Source organism: Protopterus annectens, chromosome 7.part0 (genome assembly GCF_019279795.1).
Source record: "Protopterus annectens isolate FY-2018-M chromosome 7.part0, PAN1.0, whole genome shotgun sequence".
NCBI lineage: Eukaryota > Metazoa > Chordata > Ceratodontiformes > Protopteridae > Protopterus > Protopterus annectens.
This window is the reverse complement of record NC_056739.1, coordinates 1,557,464,153-1,557,479,578: the sequence shown is the minus strand read 5'-3', so window position 1 is coordinate 1,557,479,578 and position 15,426 is coordinate 1,557,464,153. Positions and strand designations below refer to the sequence as shown.

The window sequence follows — 15,426 nt, the reverse complement described above, 5'->3', positions numbered from 1 at the left end:
AGGACCTCAGACTCATTCTTGCTGTTCACAAAGCTGAGTCTTTATGTGAAACAGACCAAGTTCTGGACGGTGATGTCACAGTCCATTCTCCCTCTGCCGAAGAAGAATGACTGGATTTACTCTGTTGACCTTGAAGAGGCCTATCATCACATAGATGTCAAGTCACTCTCTGAGGATGGTCCTACCCTTCTGGATGGGAGCCATCCATTGCCAGTTATGAAAGCTGCCCTTTGGGCTCATTACAGCCCCACCCCCAGGGTGTTCACCAAGTGCATGGCAGTGGTGGCAGCCTGACCTCTGCTGCAGGAGTTCCAGATTTTTAATTTACTGGATGACTGGCTCCTAAAAGCAGCCTCAAAGGCTCTCTAATCCAAACCAGGGGCTACTTGCTCTGTCTGTGCTCATACGTAGACTTCACTGTGACCTACAATAAGTCCAATCTTGGACCTGTACAAGCCCTGGAATTCATTGGTTGCCACCTGTATATACTCAATCAAATTACCAGATTCTGGGTCCAGTGGTCAATCTCGTCTCATCCAATGAACTTTCCCATTTTCTTACAAGCAATACACTGCCAACTTTCCCATTTTCTTACAAGCAATACACTGCCACCATATTGCTTGATAGGTAGACTTTCACCAGTTTTCAACAGGTCAGCCTTTTGTTTTCTCTCAGCCCTTAGCTATGGATACCATGGATGCTTCCCTCCTGGGGTGGGGAAAATTTCAAATGGAAGACAGCCCAAAGTACATGACCCAGTCAGAGGACAGTGTTCTCATCAGTGTCTTGGAGATGAAAGCATTCTTCCTAACTTTCAGGACTTTCTCCCCAAGTGTGTGTTAGCCATCCAGTTTGATGTTGTTGCTGCTTTCTTTGCTCAGGCCTCTTTAGAAGATACTTAATGTAGCTGCTACTTTGTCTAGTACTCATACCTTTTTCAGTCATTATAAATTAGACATACAGTCTAGATCCAAATCTACCTTTGGCTCCACCATTTTGTGGGACATTCTCTACTAAAGCCACCCTAATTTATCTGGCTGAGAGGTCTGTCCCACAGATTGATACAGATGTAAACTGATTTCTAACCTTTTAACTAGTGTGTGTATATGTGTACATGTGTATTATATGCACACACACACACACACACACACGTTCACTTTGGAATCTCAAAATACTGAAATATCGAATTTCAGTATGTCGAGACCAAATTGTTGAATCTGCGGTTGCGCAAAACTGCAGAATATTGAACCCGGAAATATAGAACCCACCGTAGTGATGGTGCGTTAGGTAAGTGTAATGTTTTTTAAGGAGTTTAGGGAGGGTTTGTGTGTATGTGAGTGTGTTGGGGAGTTTTAGGTGTTGGTAAGGGTAGGTAGGTAAGAGTGTGAGTGTGCAAGTGTTGAGAGTGGTGGTGTTTTGAATGTATGTGATGTGTGTTTATGCAAGGGGGTGTAGAATGTATGGTGGTGGGTTTTCTGTCTTTCGGTTTTTAGTGCGACCTCGGAGTTAGTATACAAGTAGCGGGGTGTGGAGGGCGCAGGGGGGCTTGCTCCCCTGCTTATAGGAAGGGTAAGTGTGTATGTGTTTTATTATATTCATGTGTGTTTTGGTTTATTGTAGTATCAGGAAGTAGGTGTATTTGTGTTTGTGTGGTGTAGTGTTTTTTTGACAGTCGTGGTTTTGAATTTCACAGTTTTGGGGCTTCGGGTTTGTGAGTTTTTGGCTTTATAGTCCCGAGATACTGAAATTCGATATTTCAGAATTTCGGGATTATAAAGTGAATCCATATATATATCACTAAAAGGTCCAGAGCATCGGATCCTACTCCTCCACTGGATCTGACACCTGGAAGATCCATAACTCTTTCTTTATCAGAACAGAGATTCTCCCTGGAGCAGATCTCTCATAGACTGCATTCCCCCTTTCTTCAGGAGAGCCTGGTACAAAGGTCATCTAGACTCCCATCTACTTTTTCCTGTCTAAGATCTTTTAGGTCGACCACAAGCCTAATTGAAGCAGATGTGGATAGAATAATAAGGAAATTCCTCAGGATCTAAATTCAGATGGGGGTTCTCCTGGCTCCTTCTACCATCAGACCACCATCAGACCAGTGAGTTTCTGCCCTTTGACCTTACCAGTGGTTACTCCTACTCTGCCCTCCTCCTTTGGGGATTCTGGATCAGAGATTCTTACAAGAGTTGTCCACATTGCATCTGAAGATGTGATCATCTTTCACTCTGGCGACTTCTTTAATTCCACTAGGTCCGTCAGAGCAGGAGAGGTCCTGAAGTCAAAGCTTCAGTGCCAGTTCTGGAGGCAGGAGATCAACTTCAGAATTTTTGGAGTGATCCCTTCCTTCGAGAGCTTCGACATAGGACATCTCGGCTCCGACGTCCGTCTCAGTGCAGTGTTGACCTAGCTCCCACTGCCATCTAGGTGTAGGGGGTCTCTGTTTCTACCAGCACCTTTCAAGGTTCCCTGTCGGCTTCTGCTTCCAAGGCAGTTGAGAGAGCTCTCTCATGTGCTGGAGAACAGACTTCTGTTCACCTCTCTGTTTCATCCTACCCACAGCTAAAAGGCCTGGGTCCTGGACATACTTAATCTATCCCATCAGGACAGCTGATTCCTTCAAGCTTTGTGGCTTTCCATATCCGGGACAACCATCAGTCTTCTGAGTCCTCTCCAGAGCATCCCCTTCTGAGGTTCCTCAAAAATATCACTTATTGAAGACGCCGATTTTGATGAAGGGGAAGGGTTCCCCAGATCTTGAGGACATCTCATTTAGGGAGCTCCTCAGACTTCTGAGATAGAAAGGAGGTTGGTTAGTCTTCTGAAGCCCCTTCCGAAGAGGAGTGAGCATTTCTTGAGGCTTTTGGATCTAGCTTCTTAGGCGGTCCCTCCTACCAGTGAGATGGTAGATTTGATCTTTCAGCAGGCATGGAAAGAACTGGATGTGACAGAATCAATACCCAGAAAACCAGATAAATATCTTGATACTCAGGAAGACCAACAGTATTGAAACAAGGGCTTGGCAGTGGAACACAATAGTAGAAGTGGCAGCCGCCATAAAGGAGCTCGAGGAGGAGGAGGGCTCATCTATTGATTCCCCTAACAGAGAGTCTAGGGCTTTGGTTAGGTTTCTGAAGTGGGTTTACACTTCATCTACCTTTGCATTAAGGTCGTTTTGCTATTGAGCACATCTTACAAGGGTTCAGAGCGGTTTGACAAAGCAGCTCGCCAGCTCTCTCTGTGTCCACATCTGCAGAGGACAAAAAAGTGGACTCTCAGCTGTCCACCCTTTAGCCCCTATCAAATGCCTCTATGTATCTGATATCCAACATGTCTGAGGGTGCTTCGAGAGCTGCATGTGCAGGCTTTGCTATAATGACATGCTTGGATGCTCGTTTGATTTGTGGAGCCTTTTGAGACATCTTTGTAAATACTTCTATGATGGTTTGACTCTTTTCGGACCCAAAGTCAGAGACTCTGCAGAAGTCAACAAAGAGGGAAAATCCTTTCTGTAGTAGGAATACATTTTTCTACCTCTCAGAGGAATTTTTCTAGAAACTGGAAGGGAAGGCAAGAAGCTGTGGTTCCAGAAGTCTCAACGGTTCTCTCTGGACACTTCTGAAGATGGACTCGTCTTGGCAGAGGGTCAATTCTAATGGTTGACATCACCCATGTGGCCAAGAAAGCTTGCAGAATCAAGGCTTTAGGTGTCCTTTCTCTGAGAGGCCTTTTCAGTTCTCCTGAATGGTTACCTGACTGCTGCACTCTGGGGGCAGTTGGGGGTACTTCTCTCTGCATCCAGAAGCACAGATGTCCATCACCAAAGATGTATGGGTGTGAAGAGTCATACCCAGGTGTTACTATGTTTCCTTTATTTTCCTACCTGCACCAGAAAAGAAGCTTCCCAATGCTCCACCCTTGCAAAGAAAGGCAGTGGGCATAGAAATAAAAAAAACTGGTAGACAAATGAGTCATCCAGGAGGCCCGGTCAGAACATCAAGGGTTTGGAACTTACTTAGGATTCTTTTCATGGCCAAAAAGGAATGGGGACCTCAGCCATCTCAATCAGTATCTCAAAAAAAGTTCTGAATGATTACTGTGCAGAAGGATAATTAGATGTTTTTGATAGACCTTCAGGATGCATACTACCATATTATGATAGGCAGTCCAGAATGTTTCTCCACTTCAGACAGTCGCTTCCAATTCAGAGTCTCGCCGTTGGGTCTCACCACAGCTTCCCAGATGTTCACCAAGTGTATGTCAGTGGTCGCAGCTTATGTCAGACTGCAAGGGTTCCAGTTGTGCCCCTATCTGGATGATTGGCTGATCACTGCTTCTACCATATCTTTTCTAATTTGGACCAGAAACTACCTGCTCCATCTTTTCTTGCTGTTGGGCATAAAAGTTAATCAGGACAAATTTCACTTTTCTTTTGTGCAGACTTTGGAGTTTATTAGAGCTCGCTTAGATATCATTTCACAAATAGCAATTCTCCCAGTGAGCAGACTGTCTACTGTGTGCATCCAGGCCCTACAGCTTCCATCCTGTCAAATGCCATCAGCCAGATTGGTTCTTCAATTACTAGGTTCATTGGTGGCTTCTGTTACCTTAATTCCATTGACGAAATATTACATGAGAGTTCTTAAGTGGACAGTGGCAGTACAGTGGTCCATCAGACACCAACCCATGAGTTTTGAGATTCATTTGACAAACATTTGCAGGGCTTGCATAAAGTGGTGGATCCAATATTGAGAGGTTCCTTAAGGTCTCCCACTTGTTCCTCCCCCTCCCAAAGCCATGGTGATCATGGATGCTTCTCAGCTAGCGTGGGGGACATTCTATGGGAAGGATTGTCCAAGGCACATGATTTCTATCTGAGTCAATGTTTTAGTGATGAAGGCAGTTCTTCAGTTCTTCTAGCATTGCAAGCCTTTCAGGAAGCCCTTTCTCTATGGATGATTTCTGTCCAGATGGACAACATGACATTAGCCTCGTACATCATCAAACGAGGGAATAGCTTCCTACCCAGTGTATCAAGAAGCCATGAGAGTGTGGCAGGGGGTGCATCTTTCAACCACTTTCTAATAACAATGCATATACTTGGGAAATCCATCAATGTTAAGTTGTCAATCTCGCCTTCATTCTTGCTGGATGGGTTCGGAGCCGATCCTCGGCTCCGACTCGGCCGATACTAAAGCTCGAGAGCTAATTCCACCGGCTCGAGGCTCCCCTATATCCCACAATGCTAGGCAGTAACTACTCAGATCTCGTTTGCCGCTTAGCTGACGAGGTGTTTCTTCTACCGGCTCTGGCAGGTTAGTAAGTTTTCTTGTTTAAAAACTTCAAATTCTACCCCTATTTTTTTTTCCATTTAGCTACCAGTTCAGAGCCCTGCCCTTTGGTCTCACTACAGCCCCCCGAGTGTTTACCAAATGCATGGCAGTGGTCGCGGCTCACTTGAGACGTCAAGGATTCCAGGTGTTTCCATATTTGGATGACTGGCTCCTTACCGCCACCACCAGACATCAACTGCTTCTATCCAGAGACTTCACCATCCAAACTTGCCAAGCTCTAGGCATTTCAATAAATTTCGAAAAATCTGCCTTGTCGCCTTGTCAATCTATTACCTTTATAGGCGCCACCTTAGACACACTCAATCTTTCCGTCAGACTTACAGAGCAAAGAGTGTTAGATATCCGCAAACAAGTTTATCTTCTACTACAATGCAACAAGGTCAAAGCCAGGGTAGTCTTGAAGGTATTAGGACTCATGGCAGCTACTATCACACTTCTCCCCTTAGCTCGTTTCCACATGCGGATCCTCCAGTGGATGCTGTTTACTCAATGGTCCTTCCAACAGCTCCCGATGTCTCACATCATCCTAATAATTCAATCATGCAAGAATCACCTGTCTTGGTGGATCACATCACCTCAAGTTCTCCAGGGCAGACCTTTCATTCCTCCCCCCCAGTCGCCACAGTGACAACGGACGCCTCCCTGATCGGGTGGGGGGGGGGGCATTATCAGGGCAGGACAGTCCAGGGCACGGGGCAACCTTTCGAGTGCCACTTGCACATAAATGTCTTAGAGATGAGAGCAGTGCTTTTAGCATTGCAAGCCCTTCAGGACTCTCTTCCCACAGGGACTATTGCAATTCAGACGGACAACATGTCCGTAGTGTGGTACATCAACAAACAGGGCGGAACCAGGTCCTACCCCTTATGTCGAGAGGCACTCAGACTTTGGCAGTGGACGATTTCTTCTCAGCATTTTCTGATAGCAACGCACATTCCCGGGAAGTCCAAAGTGATTGCGGACAAGTTGAGCAGGGCCATTCTCATGCCCCACGTGTGGTCTCTAAAGAAATCAGTGCTGGAAGAAGTCTTCCAAAGATGGGGCCAGCCTTGCTGCGATCTTTTTGCTACTCCCCAAAACAGCAAGTGTCACGACTTCTTCACTCTCTTCCCGTTACCAGGCCATCCCACCAGAGACGCTCTAGTCCACGATTGGCCCCGGGGACTTCTGCATGCTTTCCTTCCCTTTCCACTGATATCTCAATTAATTCAGAAAGCTATTGCTTTGAGAGTTACAATGATCCTCATTGCCCCTTACTGGCGTCTACAGATATGGTTTCCGTTCCTCCATCATTACCTGTTGGAGCAGCCTTGGCATCTGGACCTGGTGCCAGATCTTTTGACCCACCAGTCGGGCCAGCTGCACCACTCCCTTCAATCTCTCAACCTCACAGCGTGGTTTCTCTGATTCCTACACTAGCCAGGCTTCCCTTAATCTCTCATTCGGTCCATAACATCCTGATAGCCTCTCACAAGTCTTCTACCAGGAAGATTTATAATAGTAAGTGGAAACGTTTTTCCTTCTGGGCAGCATCAAATAATATAGACCCCTTCACTGCACCTATCCAGTCTATCCTAGACTTTCTGGCAGAGCTCTTTCATTTAGACTCTTCCTCATCTACCATTAGAGTACAACTAGCCGCTATATCTAACTTTCATGTAGGTGTCTCAGACTCCAGTATCATGTCCCATAAGCTCTGCAAAGCCTTTTTAAGAGGTGTTTTTCTGCTCAAGCCCCCAATCAAAGATCCCCTACCTCAATGGGACTTGAATTTGGTCCTAGCATCCTTGATTCTCCCCTTGAACCAGCGGCTTCATGCCCTCTTAAGTTGCTCTCATGGAAAACACTTTTTCTAGTAGCCATAACTTCAGCTAGAAGGGTATCTGAACTTCATGCTCTGTGCAGTTGTCCTCCTTACTTAGTTTTCCACAAAGACAGGGTGTCCCTCCGGACTAATCCGTCCTTCTTACCTAAGGTTTCCTCTGAGGCAAACCTAAACCAGACGATTGATCTCCCTGTCTTCTTCCCTGATTATTCCAACAGGTCGGAACAAAAGTTACATTTTCTAGATGTTCACCGCCAACTTAGATATTATTTAGACAGGACTAAACAGTTCAGGAAATCTGATCAGCTTTTCCTGTCTTATGCGGAAGGGAAATTGGGCCTTCCAGTTACTAAAGTGTCCCTTTCAAGATGGCTTACCTCTATAATTACCTTCATCTATGAATTCAGACATCAAAAACTGCCTTCAAGACCTAGAGCTCATTCAACTAGGGCATTAGCTACATCTGTAGCTTTTCAGGACAGGCTGCCAATAGATTCCATTTGTGCAGCAGCCACATGGGCTTCTCCTCATACCTTTATTTTACATTACAAATTGGATATGACCTCCAGAAACCGTGCCAACTTTGGTTCCACTGTTTTCAAGAGTCTGTTCCGAAAGGCCACCCGGGATAAGGTGCTAGGGACGCGGTCCCATCCAGCAAGAATGAAGGCGAGATTGACAACTTAACATTAAGAAGTTATGTACCTACCATAACGTTCCATGTTAGTTGTCTTCTTCTCGCCTTCTTTCTTGCATCCCACCCTCCTTCCCCCTAGCTTGGACAGACCGATAGGAATTTTGGGATCTTCCATTGGGGTTTTCCTTCCCACATGTTCTACCACCTCTATTCTCCCTTTTATGTTTGTGATAGCTTACGTACAGGTTTATATAGAGGTGGGTACTTTTTCTCTCTTCTCCATACTGTGGAGACCAGAACTGCTTGGTTTAGCTATCAAACGAGATCTGAGTAGTTACCGCCTAACATTGTGGGATATAGGGGAGCCTCGAGCCGGTGGAATTAGCTCTCGAGCTTTAGTATTGGCTGAGTCGGAGCCGAGGATTGGCTCCGAACCCATCCAGCATGAAAGAAGGCGAGAAGAAGACAACTAACATGGAACGTTATGGTAGATACATAACTTCTTATTTTAGTGGATTGATCCTGCTACCTCATGAGTGGTCTCTCAATCTTGCAGCAATGGAACAAATGTTTCATCAGTGGAGGCAACCATACTGCAGTTGTTTTGCTTCTTCCATCAACTCCAATGCAACGGGTTCTTTGCCCTGGTCCCCCCTTCCAAAGTGGGAGTCACCAGGGGATTCTGTAATGCATGCTTGGCCCCTCTGTCTACTTTATGCCTTTCATCCTACCCCACTAATTCCAAACTTGTTTTTACAGAAAGCACTGCAGAGGAAGATCACTATCATCCTCATTGCCCCTTTCAGGCCTCATCAGGCATGGTTTCCCTTTGCCTCACTTGATACAACTGCTTTGGGTGCTTGGACCCCAGTCTAGGTCTTCTTTCTCTCCTGTCTGGCATGCCTCACCTGGACATTTGAGTCCTCAGGTTAACTGCTTGGTTTCACTACTTCCAGTGACTGCTGGTCAGTCCAAGCTCTCTTCTCAAGTGATCCATATACTCACTTCTGCCCAGAAACAATCTACAGAAATGTTGATATGACTAAATAGAAAAGATTTTCTATCTGGACCTCCCAAAGGAATCTGTAACCCTTTTTTGCTCCTATTCCAGTGATCTTAGACTTCTTAGCTTTCATTTTTCACAATAGGACCTCACAATGGGACCAGTTACTTTACTAATTAAAGTTTAGTTAGTGGCTATTTCAAAGTTTCATTTTAGAGAAAACCATGCTTCCTTAGCATCCCTGAAACTATGTAAAGCCTTTCTTGAAAGGTACTTTCCTACTTTGGCCCCAAATTAATGATCCTACCCTTCTTTATGTATATGACCCATTTTACTCTAAGCTTTAACCGAGCCACCCATTGAACCTGCTGTCAGGGGGGGCATTACATTTTTGACCTGGAAAAACACTCTTTCTAGTTGCTATTACTTCAGCTGAGAGTGTGTCAGAACTTCAAGCTCTGTCATGCAAACCTCTGTACATTATGTTCCCCAAGGATACAGTGTCTTTACAGAACAATCCAGCTTTCTTACCAAAGGTAGCTATGGAGACCTCTCTTAACCAATGCATCAGTCTTCTGGTGTTCTTTCCGAAGTTTTCAAATAAAGGTGAATATATGATACAGTTGTTGGATGTGTGTCGTCAGCTGTGTTTCTGCCTCCATTGTACAAAAATTCAGGAGGACAGACCAGCTTTTTGTCTCCTTTTCCAAAGTCAAGTTGGGTCAAAGTATCTTTAGCTAGATTATCAGACTGTATTTCTTGTGTATAAGGAAAAAGGCTTCATACTACCTAGACCTGTGAAGGCACACACTGCTTGATCTGTCTCAACTTCCTCAGTCTTTTCCATGGCCTCAGTTGATATGTCTGCTGTTGCCACATGGTCTGACAATCACACCTCATTCCCATTATAAACTGGATTTGCTATCCAGGGATAGGGTGGCTTTTGATTCAGCCATCCTCCAGAACATCCCTCCATGAGGCAATTCTGAGAGCTACCCCTTCTCTGGAACAGGCCGCCCATCCACGTGAAGCAGAGTTCCTCCTTAACCCAATTCAAGTGCAACTTGGACAACTGGCTGGGGAACAGGAAATTCATCCCTGGTTTGGTACCTGTCTCTCTACTGGACACAGGCAATCTTTTAAATGGCTCATCTCCCAGGCCTGTACTTGTAAATGTTTCATCTCCCAAACCCCTGTTTACACTTATCAAGGATACCAGAACTAGTCAGAGAGTTGGGATGCATGGCTAGGCTTAAAAAGGCTTTTGTGGTCATTAGCCTAGTAAACACCTATGAACCTGTAAGTAGCCAAGTAGCTGACTTGAATGTATCCACAAAGACTTAAAAATAAAAAGTAAAAAGTCATGGACATTCAGAAGCCATATACCTGAAACACTTGATGTCCTTAAGGGGTCAGTTGCATGTATCCCATATGCCTCTATTACAGGAGGTTTGAGGTATCACACAGTGAAAACTCTTGCTTGGCTAGGTTGTTCTTGTAGTTTTTATCCTCCAGAACATCCCTCCATGAGGCAACTCAGAGAGCTAAGTAGCTGGGGGCTGTGTCCCATCTGTTGAGGAAAGGATGGGACAGACCACATCAGATATGAAATTTTTGTACTTAACCGTACTGCTAGATCTGTGTTGTCTGATTACTTCCTTCCTCAACTTCCCTCCCTCCGCCCCCCTTCCATTTCATGAAAGATTTTGTTGTCTGCTTCTGGTATGACAATATGAACTGCCCTTGACCAGTGTGTTGCACTCTTTCAGCTTCAGAACAGTGTCCTGTATCCAGATGTATTTTGTATCCTGGAGGTTGAGTTCCTTGTTTCTTTTTCTATTTTCTACTGTGGTTGTGTCATGGGGGTGCAGGCAGTCTTGATCTGAGGTAATATTTGGGACAAGAGGGGATTATATGTAAAGGGATGAGGCTGAGCTGTGGATCCTGAAGTCTAAAAGTAGCTGGTCTGATGCACTGTCGGATTCGAAGACCCATCCGTTGAGGAAGGATGGAATCAGACTACACACAGCTATCATTGTAGGAAGTACATAAGTTTTGTTTTTCCAGCATTTCCATTTTAAGGGATGTAGCCTCCCTCTCTTAATTGTCATGAAAGCTCTGGAGGGTTTGGCATCTAAATCACTCTTTTTCTTCATCTTGTCTCTAGCTGAATAATAGTTGAAGCATGTGGAAGGTGCCCTTTAAGCTTTGGAAGCTTGTCAACTGTTATATGCTGTGCAGTGTTTAACCCATATATTTTAGTCTACTGCAGCAACGATCGTTCTATCATCTACTGTTAAGTTAAGTTTACTTAACTGTATATTTTGTAGGAGGCAGGTATTAATTTGAGAACAGATAATGTGTGTATTTCTTTGTTGTCGGAAGTAGCTGCTATTTAACTTATTTTTGAACTACATTTCTTCTTCCTTTCTTACAGATTTGATAATGCCATCAGAGCAATATGAACTTCAGCTTCAAAACAGTACAGTTGACCCTGATGGTAATCCTAGACAGATGGTGGCCAGGCTGGACCAGAAGACTTCAACAGTAACTGCACTGCAGCGAGGGGAAATTAAAATAGTCCTTGCTCATAAAAATATCCTTTGTTGCATGGGGCAAGAATGTCATAGTTTGTATAAATGTGCAAGTTTAAACTGTGAAGCTGAGCTATGAATGGAAGCAGATATTTTATGTTTCAAATGGAGTTGTTTAACTTGTTGTATTTTTCTTTTAAAAGTGATGGAAGAAGAGAAGACTTGCAGTCTGGTAGGCAGCTGGAGAGATGAGTGTTTCATAAACACAGCTTTCTATTAATGGATAATACAGGTGTTTGGAGCCAGACCGTTTTGTTGCTGGGATGTTTATGCTTGCTTGGAAGAAAAGGATGTAAACAGTGTGCAGCTATTAAATAAGGGCTTTAAAGGTAGCAAAATTATTTTGGCCATGCTGCCAATTAAGGAAAAACTGGGAAAGGGGAAATAGGTTCATAGGTTCATAGATTAGTACTGGGCTAACTGCCCTTGCGAGCCATTTTAAGCCTAGCCAATTATCCCTTGTGAGACTCAAACCCTGTACCTTGTGTTTGCAAGTCAAACACCTTACCCAAAAGTCTTAAAGAAACTGAGACAGGTTGTAAAAAGAGAGGCATTTCACTGGTAAGAGTACAGGGAAGAAATAGGGCAGCGGTAGCAGTGAAAATCACTGAAAAGAAGCAGAAGGCAAACTATGTAGCACAAATTTTGTTGAACAGTTCATTACTTGGAGGGATGCATTTTCTTCATGCTGTGAACCCCAAGGCTGCAAGGAAAAGTTGAGGTGTAGTGTATGAGATTATCGGCAAGTAGCTTTATTAACCTTAATATTCTTCACTTCATTTAACCCTGGTAAGTGCTATATAGCTCAATCAAAGGGGAATTTGACTCAGATTATTTTCTGAATTTTATTAACGTGAAGTTGTGGTAGGAAAAACTGACTGTATAATGTGAGCAGATGGATTGTATCCTAGTAGATTAAAAAACTAGATTTGCTAAAGTGCCAGTTACATTTTTTTCAGACTGATGAAGTAACAGAAGGCTAAGTTAAGGGAAATGGACACAACATAGCAAAAACATAAAAGAAGTGTCAGATAATTTTGGGCATGTTAGCACAGTCTCTGTAGGTAAAAACTAAAGTAATCAATAATAGACTATCCTGTTAGCAGGGGTCCAAAAGGGCCAAAACAGGTTGATTTCACTGCAGAGGCAGTTCCAGACTTGGCCTTTATATTTGACTTGTAGTTAGGGTAGTTCACAAGTGAAGTGATGATTGCTTTATCTTTACTTCAATTAAGCCTTTAATACTATTTTGAGCAGTTGTTTTATATTATTTTTTCCTATGGTCTTTTTACCCCCCCCCCCCCCCCGGTCTTTTGAGCATTAAGCCTTCTCAATATGGACTCAGACTTGTTTGTGCTTCCGCCTTCCTCAGTGGACTGTCCTGAAATCCCCAGAGGCAAGTAATTTCTGGAGGAGACTGTCATTCAGGCAGCCATATTGAGGGTTGTTTGTACTCTCACTGGCATCCCACCTATGAAGACATTTGAGTGACCTATTCCCACCAACTTGTCAGCAAGGATGAGCGTAACTGCTTCACCATGAAGCCCCACAAATACCCTCCCCCTGTGAGTACATACTCCTGTGCATTCACTAAAGAGGACTATTGCTAGATTGTGGCTTGGTGGGCCGAAAGTCTGAATCAGAATGCCTACACAGTGCCTTTTCTTCTCCAAGGAACTGTAGCAGTAATCTTTAGTTAGGGATTTATTTCCTCTATGCTACTAGAACTGGCTGTATTTAGATTATAAATGTGACAGCAAGGTATTTTTGTGGACAGACAATTGGTAGTATAAAGGAGTTAGAAAATGCAGTTAAACTGTATTAACACTGATTGTAATTTTTAAGTAGGGAGATTTAATTATTATTTAGGTATTAATCGGCTTTGGTTTCACTTTTCTTTGTAATCTGTTAATCTGTGTACAGCAAAGTGTCAGTGATATCATCACCTCACAACAGATTGAGACATCAAATTTCAACTCCTAGAAGTCCAAATCACCATAAAGAAGGGTAATTACCACTTCAAAGCTAGCTGTAGAACACCCTGTATGTCCCTTTCTGAGCATAATAGCTATCTTAATGCAGTAGCTGAAATTCCCATTAATCCCACCTTACTACTCGGGGGATTTCAAATATCCATCAGTAAACTGGCTGACTTACACTGCTAGTGGCTTGAATGCCCAGCACTTCTGTGACATTATAGATGCCAGCTCTGTTTTGCAAATAGTTATCCATGCTACTGGGGGCCCTGTATCCTTGATCTAGTCCTCACAAATATGCCCACATCTTGTACATCTCCATGTGTATCATCGTGCCTTGTTAAATCAGACCATAATTTAGTGACCTTTTTCTTTAAAACTGTAGTGCTTCCTCTGTAAATAGCTTTGTGTTTAGAGACTTATCAAAAAGAAACCTTCTTCAGTTAATTGATGACAAATTCTTCTGCAATCCTCCTCTGAAGGATACCACTGGTAAAGTTGCTACTTATGACTCTGGCTTGTACTCTTATTTAAATAGTTGTATTGATATGGCAGTCCCTATCTCCACCAGATATGAGAAATTTAAAAACAAACCCCTGTGGTTAAATACCCCTGTAAATAAATTATATAACGAGGCAGAAACTGCTTAATGCTTATAAGAGGTCTCATTCTACCTACCTTTACAGCACATTTAAACAAACTACCAAACAGCTTAAGGGAACTATTAGGAAGTTCAAAGCAGGGAGGATAAACTTAAATTAGCCACTAATGCCAGAAAATAGTTGCAAATCTTTAACTATGTTAGGAGGCTTAGAATTAAAACACAACAAATGTTCAGGTCTAGTCCACAATAATTGTACACTCCCTGACATAAAGGAAATTCTGACAAATGTAATAGAAAATTTTACTCTACCCATAGTTATAGCTATTCCACAGTCTCAGCCCCCCCCATAATTACTATGGAACAAGTTCTGTCAGCGCTCTCAAAAGCTAAGAATACCTCAGCCAAGGGCCCTGGTAACACACCAGGTTGACTGATTATCAGTGCAAAATATGATGTCCTTCTGTAGCGTTGTAGCAGTATTCATAACCGAAGGATAGGCTGTACCAAAGCCTTTAGTATTTAGAGGCACTGTACGTCACATGTACTCTCCCTGCACAAGGCAAAGAGCATAAAGGTGATGCACACGCTCAGAACCTCCTTTCTACCTATCTGAATGTCATTGAACATTGGTCTAAACGTCTTTTTGCTGTGCTGCTTACCAAAGCATTCTTCAGAGAACTGCCCTCTTGGGGTTTCTCTTTATCTTTCTTTTTTTTAATTTAGTGTTAGCTAGTTTCATGTCATCCAGCAAGGGAAAATGTCAGTGTGGGAGGCTGATTCTGTCTGCCAAGGTTTTGTCCTTAAGACCATATATAGTAATCTCTCCTTATCTGTTTACCTTGAAAACCAGTGTCTTAAGCTGTTGGCTTAAAGTGCTATGGCAGAGTCTTCCTGTTCCAAGGGTCAGCAGTTAGCAAAGAAGGCCAAAAAACTTAGGTTTGATGTGGCTGCTGTCCAGCTTCCTCCGGACGTCTCTCTCAAGGCTGGTGAAAGCCCACAGGATTGTGCAGTAGTTGCTTCGGGTTCCTGTGTAGCAGCCCTATCTGAGGCTGCATGGATGCAACTTTCTTGCATGTCTTCAGAGACTTTACAAAAGTCTGCTCCAGATGTTGAGGGGGAACATCAGCTGATTATATCTGAGGGAGTGAGGGGGATTCTGCAGAAAGTTTTTTTTGTTCCCAAAAAGGACGGCGCTTGGAGACTCTTCCACTATGTACCAGGCAGAGTAGCACCCTTGCCACTTTCACTGTACACCCAGGTAATTGCAGCAGCCTCAAATTCTTCCCCGTTCTATCTTGTATTGCTTCCCTTAAGGTTAGGGAGAACTTTTGAATATCTTTTTTGGCTAAGCTGGAAATAGTCTACAGACTGAGTGCCTAGTACTTATGAACCAGTTAGTGCATTAATGCTACCTTGAGGGCACA

At 43.5% G+C, this 15,426-nt stretch overlaps 1 protein-coding gene across 1 annotated transcript in view; it reads left to right on the top strand.

Annotated features, from left to right (window-relative positions):
- NUP210 (nucleoporin 210) overlaps positions 1-15,426 on the top strand; it is a 2,490,054-nt gene that overhangs the window by 591,797 nt on the left and 1,882,831 nt on the right. The window contains exon 7 of the mRNA XM_044078102.1: positions 11,266-11,433. Coding sequence (XP_043934037.1) covers positions 11,266-11,433 — 168 coding nt within the window. The remainder of the gene's footprint in view (positions 1-11,265; positions 11,434-15,426) is intronic.